Source organism: Osmerus mordax, chromosome 25 (assembly GCF_038355195.1).
Source record: "Osmerus mordax isolate fOsmMor3 chromosome 25, fOsmMor3.pri, whole genome shotgun sequence".
NCBI classification, from domain to species: Eukaryota; Metazoa; Chordata; class Actinopteri; order Osmeriformes; family Osmeridae; genus Osmerus; species Osmerus mordax.
Window position 1 is genome coordinate 8,032,099 of NC_090074.1, and position 8,441 is coordinate 8,040,539.

The 8,441-nt window shown below is 50.2% G+C and overlaps 1 protein-coding gene across 1 annotated transcript; it reads left to right on the top strand.

Annotated features, from left to right (window-relative positions):
- Positions 1–542: 542 nt before the first annotated feature.
- ubtd2 (ubiquitin domain containing 2) lies at positions 543–8,162 on the top strand. Its single transcript, XM_067229242.1, has 3 exons — positions 543–651; positions 4,253–4,489; positions 6,541–8,162. The coding sequence occupies exons 1-3, from the start codon at positions 582–584 to the stop codon at positions 7,074–7,076; spliced, it is 843 nt and encodes a 280-aa protein (XP_067085343.1). The 5' UTR covers positions 543–581; the 3' UTR covers positions 7,077–8,162.
- The last annotated feature ends 279 nt before the right edge of the window (positions 8,163–8,441 follow it).

An 8,441-nucleotide genomic window follows, 5' to 3' on the forward strand; every position in this document is an offset into this window, starting at 1 on the left:
CACTGGGAAAGCCGCTACGTTCCTTTTCCATCACACGGCTCCGCATGCACAAGTATATCGTCTTCTGTTGGAATGTCATGCCAAGATTGCAGGGTCCCCCTCCCGCCCCCAATAGCCCCTCAAAGTTCCCAAATCCTCCAGGATTTCACTACCCTTGACTACACACACACAACGACCCACACACATAATGAAAAATGTGTCTCAACTGTGTATTGACAACAAAATAGAATCGGTCATACTACGGTTTCTCCCAATTGATAATTTCTTATGTAAATAATTTTCCAAGTTGTCTCTGTTTTTATTTAGTATACACCCGTTTTTGAACTCTGCTCTTTCGCTCGCGTGGCAGGGGTCCCTTGCAGTGTTCCCTCACCCCGCCTCTTTCCAGCTGATGCTCGCGCCCCGTCAATTTCTATTCTGAGAGGCAGAGTTGAGAAAGGGGGGAAAGAAACGAGAGAGAGAGAGAGAGAGAGAGAGAGAGAGAGAGAGAGAGAGAGAGAGAGAGAGAGAGAGAGAGAGAGAGAGAGAGAGAGAGAGAGAGAGAGAGAGGGGGTCTGCGGAGTAACGCAGCCAAAACATCCATGGGTGGTTGTGTAGGCAGTCACCACGATTCTTCAGGCAGTTTAAACGAAAATTCGGATGGGACCGGAGGTAGGACACACGCACAGCACCGCTGCGGTGTATTTTTAAGCCATAATTAATGTTTTTAGGGCTCCTGCTGATTTCATGCGTCTTGTCCCCCTCTTCCTTTCTCGTTGCCGACTAGCACATCGTGGCCGCCGCAAGAAGATATATAATTTTGTGCCATACTGGGTTGGGTTTTAGTCACAATTCCCATATCCAAGCAGACATCAGTTTATTATCTTGGAAGACAATACGTGCCGTGTCAAAAATCCGCCTTTGTCTACCCCAATTGAATGCGTGTTATGCTGTCATTAGCTAACCGGTTAGCTTGCTAGCCAACAACGCTAGCAAATGCCAGATGAAATGTGGGTCACCGTTCAATACTGAATTGCAAATCTTACCGAATTGAGTGGCGTTGCTTAAAGTTACGGACTTACAATAAATTATGTTATTTTATACTCGTACATATATGCTGAATTCAAGGGGAGCGCTTTTTAGTCTTAATAATACATCCTGGAGAGTGATGGGGGTGCAGCCAAACTTGCGTTATTACCATGGAATAACGGTCAGGTCGCACTGTCGTTTTACAATGTTCATACCTTCATTATACACGCTTTGCATTGATCTATCACATGAATACACACATATATTACTGTCATGTAGGCTAGTTGTTTGAGATGCGTCGTAACCACGAGTCAGTGGTTCATGGAAAGCGACACATCCCTGGCGCTTTGAGAAGGTGTTGTTATGAAAATCATTGTTTCGCTGTGTGACTTCCGCTACTTCCTTATATCCGGTGTGTGACGATGCAAATGTTGTTTTGACTGAAGTTTTGTTGCTCCTCGATCCCTCCGGACAGACATATGGTGATCCGGTTCCACTAGTGTAGCTTATTGATGACAGTAAGTTTTGACAAGGCTACATATATTGATAGTCACGTTCCTGTTGGTGGGCCTTGGGAGAACTAGTTTAGTAGGCAACATCATGTTGCCAACATGCCAGAGAGACACCCAGGGAGGTGATCCATAATAGTGTGTATGTGCGTGTGTGTGTGTGTGTGTGTGTGTGTGAACTGGTAGGTGCAGCTATTGAGCAGTAATCTTAGCTCTAATACCAGTGTTGGTCCCCTGCCTTCACTAGAGCTTGCAGGCTATCTGCCCAAGTACAAGACCACCACATTTACCTTCAGGGCAGGGTGGGGGAGAGAGGGCTGGGTGGGGGTGGAGACATGACTGTGTGGGTGAGGGGGACAGGTTGGTGGTGGTGGTGGACTGTGGACCAGAGAGGCTGCTGTCTGCTCCTCAGACTAACCATCTTCTCTGTGTTCTGCTCTTTTAACTGTAACCACATCATTATTGATGTGTGTGTGTGTAGCTTGAAACCAGACACCCCATGCCAGTGTTGTATTATGCAGTGGAAAAACTCATATTTTCTCCTCAACTCTCGCTTCCTCTCCTCTTCTCCTTCCTCCTCTCCTCATATCTCACTGATCCTGTTCAGCACACATTGCTAATGGAGCTGAGTTCAATATTACAGGAAGTGTTGTTACTTCTTTCAACCCAACCTACCAACTATCATATATGTCTGTCTGCCTGTCTAGCTTTGTACTTGCCTGCCTGCCTGTCTGCCTGCCTGTCTGTCTGTGAAATTTGACCCTGGTCATGTGATCAGCTTACATGTACAAACACAAGCGTAGTTGCAGTCTTCCTGCACACACACATGCACGTACACACATGCTGTGTATATATTCTTCTCACACAGACACACACACACACGTGTATGTGAGTGTGTGTGTGTTAAGAGATGTGACTTCGTAGCATGCCTAGACGGGTTCCTTCTTTGATCTCTCTCTATCTCTCTCTTAATCACTATTTCTCCCTCTCTGTATCTCCTCTCTGTTTCCTGGTGTCTGTGGGCCAGTCGGCAGCAGACGACAGATATTCTGTCGATGAAAGAACAACGGATGTAGAGGAGCTCCTGCTGCTCTCCTCAACACCTGTCCCACCAACACAAGTCCTTATACTACAAAGGACACGAGTGTGTGTGTGTGTGAGCGTGTGTGCGCGCATTCCTCAGTCCACTCTGCAGAGGTGCAGCTCCCTGGTTAGAATGGTTGACAGATGTTTCCTACGGTAACACCGCCCCTCCTGTGTGTGTGTGTGTGTGAGTGTGTGTGTGTGTGTGTGTGTGTCCATGCATAAACATACTGCAGAGCCGAGCTGGTGGAGAAGCGCACACACTGACAGATGCTGTTAGAGAGAGAGATAGAGGGTGAGGGATAAAGAGAGGGAGGGATTGAAGGAGGGAGGGATAGAGAGGGAAGGAGGGAGCGATAGAGAGAGGGGTAAGAGAGGGAGGGAGCGATAGAGAGGGAGGGAGGGATAGAAGGAGGGAGGGATAGACTTTTGACTTTTAAAGATACCTTTATTGGGCAGTTGGAACTGCCAGCTAACCAAGCAGTTTCACCACACCAGACAATCATTATCCAAACCCACCCATTTCATTTACAATTTCACTTTTCCAATCAAACAACTACGCAGAAAAAAGTCCCTAGTTACAACTTGAGTTCTAAACCCCCCTCCCCATCCACTGTGCACAAAGCACCCCTCACACATCAACAAACCCCCCCATCTTCCCCACCAGTTTACGGTATGAGAACTCAATTCGCAACCTTGCCGTGACCAGCCTCAGCAACACTGCCTTTGCATCGAGCGACCCCACTCCCAACCGCCTACTTTTTCTCGTCTTCCATATTGCAAGCTTGACCTGCCCAAATAACACATCCACGAGGCATGCTCTCCTCTTCTCCGGAACTGTGTACCTGGGTCCCCCTATAAACAGCGTCACCGTAAGGTGGGAGGGGTAGAGAGAGGGAGGATAGAGAGAGGAAGGGATAGAGAGAGGGATCGAAGGAGGGAGGGATAAAGAGAGGGAGGGATAGAAAGAGGAAGGATAGAGAGTGCAGGGGACAGAGAGAAGTGAATGATTTAAGAGAGATGAAAAGTTGGAGAAACATAGAAAAGGACATTTCGTTTGGCCTATGACTTTGACAACCAGAATGCCTACACACTCTCCACGTCTGTATTCTGACACCTTGGAAACAGACCAGTACAATAGACGGGTACCACACCAGACCATACTGCTGTGTACTGCAGTAAGTCTTCAGTGAGAACGGAGTTGTCTCAAGTTACACTGAGAATGCTCTCTCACTCCCAGTCTATCGATCCAGCCTGCTTCCTGTTTGCGTATGTCTCTATCTCATCTCCACCTCTCCCTCTCTCTCCTATTCGTCCTTTCCTCGTTTTCTTGTATCTGTTTTCCTCCCTTCCCCCTCATCCTTCTCTTTCATCCCTTTCTCCCCTATCTCCCCTCTGACTCCCCCCCTCCTTGTCTCTTCCACGTTCCCTCTCTCCTCTCCTGTCTCCTTCCTTGTTCTCCTCCTTTCTTTCCTTGGCCTCTACGAATTTCTTTCAACTATTCGCTTTCTACCTCCACATCTTTAATCGACATTTCTACTCTCGCTTAATAAACACCCCCCCTCCCTCTTTCTCCCTCCCTCGATCCGCCTCCCTCTCCTTCTCTCGTTCACTCTCTCTCCCTCTCTCTTTCTCCCCCCCCCCCCCTCCAGTGGCTCTTGGGCGTAACCAGGTGCTGAAGAGGGACAAGCCCAAATGGAAGAGTGACTACCCGATGACGGCGGGCCAGCTGCGCAGCAAGAGGGATGAGTTCTGGGACACGGCGCCGGCTTTCGAGGGCAGGAAGGAGATCTGGGACGCCCTCCGGGCCGCGGCGCTCGCCTTCGAGAGCAACGACCACGAGCTGGCCCAGGCCATCATCGACGGGGCCAGCATCACGCTGCCGCACGGTGCGCTGGCGCGCACGCACGCACACATATACACGCACACGCATGTACACACACACACACCTAAACACTATCTCATCTCCCCTCTCAGAGAGGCCCTACACACACCAACACACCCGTATAACAACGCTGCACGGTGTGGAGGAGGGAAGAGAGGGAAAAGAGGAGGAGAGAGAACGAGTATGTGAGGGAAAAAGAGAGGAGAATGAGAGGGAGAGGTATGTGTTCCAGAGTTAGTGTTCTAGACGTCCCCTAGCCTAACAGAGGAGAAGGAGGAGGGATGGAGGGAGGGAGAGAGAGAGATGGAGGGAGAGAGAGAAAGAGGGAGAGAGAGAGATGGAGGGAGAGAGAGAGAGAGATGGAGGGAGAGAGAGAGATAGAGGGAGAGAGAAAGATAGAGGGAGAGAGAGAGATGGAAGGAGAGAGAGATGGAGGGATTAGAGGTATGGTGCAGTGATGTGTACTTCCTCTCCAATCTCATTGTCCTACACACACACACACTGTCTGTCTGTCAGCTGTCTATCTACCAGGGGTGTTTGTCCTTACGCTGTTATATAGCCTCCAGACAATCCTAGCTTTAGCAATCCTGGCTAGTACCACACATGGTGTCAGGGGGCAGCCATCTTGGATCAGACAGGGTGTCAGAGGGCAGCCATCTTGGATCAGACAGGGTGTCAGAGGGCAGCCATCTTGGATCAGACAGGGTTGTGGGGGTGTCGAGATTGCAACCAGATGAGTTGCAGCTGTAGATTCCTGAAATACGATGTCACCGTCTCCGGAGAGAGGGAGGGATGGAGAGAAGGAAGGAGGGATGGAAGTAAGAGGAAAGAGGGGGAGGGCAGAAATACTTCTCTGAGCTACAATGCGACAACAGAAAAGACTTTGGGGATACTCAGCCTCTTCCTATCTCTCTGTTGTCTATGTCTTTGCTCCCTCTTAACAAACACAGAGTGCATATGCAGGATTGTACAGCGGCTCATATCGGTATACCTGTGCAAGTTATGTGGATCGTATCATTGTGCTGGGGTGTTTCTGTGAGGCAGAGAAGACCAGAGCCACTGCCAATCTGGAGCAGGGAATCTGTCTCCTTGTGGACACACTGGGTACTGCACCTCAGCTGGAGATGCGGGGGGATGGGGGGGGGGAGGCCGAAGAGGGGAGGAGAGGTGAGTGGTCTGCCTGTGGTATGACAACTGGAAAGCCCCTGTTCCCATCCCCGTCCCCCTACCTCCTTCCCATGTGAACTGGTGTTCTGGCTACGAAGAAGTGAGTCTTTCGTGTGTCAGGTGACATAATAGCGGTCATCCTCCCCCCCCATTGTAACAACACACTATCTCTCACCAAGAGAGATAGCTGTAGTCTGAGTGTTGAGTAATATAGTAGCATTGGAGTTCCTGAAATGTAATACTTGCCCTATGAAGTAATGGCTGGTGGGCATGGTGTTTCTGTTGAGTAATACAAGTCTAATCTGGTGGGTGTAGAGCCGTGTTAAGCCTGTTTGGAATCTCCTCACCTATACCTGGCTTCACTGGGCCTCCAGGCAACGATGCCCCAGCAGTTGCTGGGAAATGTATGTGTGCGTCAGATATGTCTGCTGCCCTGACTCTGTCTGCCGGCTTACTCTGAGGTTGGCTATTTATAGACAAGCAAGGTGGTGTGTGTGGAACTGGTGTTTGTGTACTTTTGTATTTATAGCAGCATGCCTGTCCCCATCTGTAAGGTCAGAGTTCATTCCCCTAAACCACCCCCCACACACACATACACACACAAGCACGCACGCACACACACTAATTCCAGGTAGGTAGAGAGCGGGGATGAGTCCATTGACAGTTTACAGGGAAACGCACTATGAATGAACAAACGTGTCTCACTCTCTCCTCCCTTCCCCATGTTCTGTTCTCACTTCCCTCTTATTCCACATATTTCACAGGACAGTTCCTCTATGCAGTCGCTCCGTGATTTCTGAAGAGAGCTCAGAGAAACACAGCCCTTGTGTAAAATAAGCACACGCACACCTACGCACACACTAACCCCCTCTCCCCCCCTCTCCCCAGGTGCGTTGACGGAATGCTATGACGAACTGGGGAACCGCTACCAGCTCCCCGTTTACTGTCTGGCCCCGCCCATCAACATGATTGAGGAGCGCAGCGAGAGCGACAGCCAGGACTTCCTGTCCGAGCCGGCGGGCGGCGGCGGCGGGAGCGAGGGGACGGAATCCCAGCTCCGCTTGCGCCTGTCGACGGGGCGTGACCTGCGCCTGGCCGTGCGCTCCTGCGACAGTGTGCTCCACATGAAGCTCCGCCTGCAGGCGCAGGAGGGCGTGGCGGCGGCGGCCCAGCGCTGGTTCTTCTCAGGACGGCCCCTGACCGACCGCCTCCGCCTAGACGAGCTCAAGATTTCACGAGACTACGTGGTGCAGGTCATTGTGAGCCAGCCGCCACAGCCAGAGCCGGAACCTGCCGGCACGGATGGACACACGCCCGCACGCACGCCAGAACACACGCCTGAACACACACCTTTACACGTACCGGCCCTGGTCTCTCCAGCTGTGCCAACTCAACCACAGGACCCCACACCTGTGGAGAACTAGGTCTGTCCCACACACACCAGGAGAACACACACACACACCTGCAGAACACACACACATCAGCAGAACACACACACACCTGGAGAACACATACACCTGGAGAACACACACCTGCAGAACACACACACACCAGGAGAAAACACACATGCACCTGGAGAACACACACACACCTGGAGAAAACACCTGGAGAACACACACACCTGGAGAACACACTGGCACACTATGAGAACACACACTCTTGGAGACGACACACACACACACACACCTGGAAAACACCTGGAGAACCCACACCTGGAGAACACCTGGAGAACACACACACACCTCGAGCCAACAGATTTCATAGACATGGATTACAGACACAGCGGGAGTCTGTGTCCATCTCTTCTCCTTGTTGGCAAGGCATGCTGGGATATCAAGGGGCGTGACTGTTGAGCAAAGGACTCTGGGAGACGATAAGGAGCGGGAAGAGACTCTGTCATAGCAACACCTCCCTGGCAACCCTTGTTTTTAAGCTTTTACTAATTTCTTGATATATAAAAAATATTTCTGGATTTGATGGAAACTGAACAACAAAAAAATATTAAAATGAAAACAGAAAATACAGGTTTATAATTTACACCCCCTCAAGGACAGTGGTCCCAGAACCCTCTGAAAGACTGGAGAGCAGTGTTCTAGAACACTATAAGAATGGTCAGCAGTGTTCTAAAACCCTCTAAAAGAATGAAAGGCAGTGTTCTAAAACCATCTATAAGTTCGGAGGGCAGTGTTCTAGAACTTTATGAAGGACTACACGGCCATGTTCTAGAACTCTCTGAAGGACTGGAGAGCAGGGTTCTAGAACCCCTGCAGCTCCATCTCGGCAGTTCCGCTCTCGCGTGGACATTCTACTAGTCACCTCACACACCTCACACACCTTTAGACCAATCAGATGTTTTGTTTGGACCCTGTCAGAGGTCAGTTCTTGGCTTGCAAACTTTAGTTGCTAGGCACTGCATTGCTTTAGGTAGCTTTAAAATGGTTTCTTGTAACCATCCCATAATGTAGACCTGACGCTCTGGAGGTGGGGGGGACGCTGTTCAAACTGAATGTGCTGGTTGGGGGGGTGAGGGGGGTGAGGGGTAGGATGGGTGGGGGTTGGGGGCGTATGGTATCTTTGCAGTGTTCACTATGCTGTTAGACATTCTCGTTTCACCTTTCAAGAAGTGTAATATTATCGGAATTATGTAATCAACGTGTGCGTGTGTGAGAAAGAGAGAGTATTGCACGCTTCACGAGGTATGAGTGAATATCCATTGTCTATCTGTGTGTAGGTATTTGGGTGTGCGTTTGTGTGTGTGTGCGCTCACTGTACATGTGTATATGAGGCAC

Bases quoted from the DNA above. Each gene is read 5' to 3' on its own strand.
- ubtd2 (XM_067229242.1), top strand. From the start codon at position 582: ATGGGTGGTTGTGTAGGCAGTCACCACGATTCTTCAGGCAGTTTAAAC. The intron at 652-4,252 runs GTAGGACACACG...CCCCCCCTCCAG, and splicing joins AAATTCGGATGGGACCGGAG to TGGCTCTTGGGCGTAACCAG. The intron at 4,490-6,540 runs GTGCGCTGGCGC...CCCTCTCCCCAG, and splicing joins CAGCATCACGCTGCCGCACG to GTGCGTTGACGGAATGCTAT.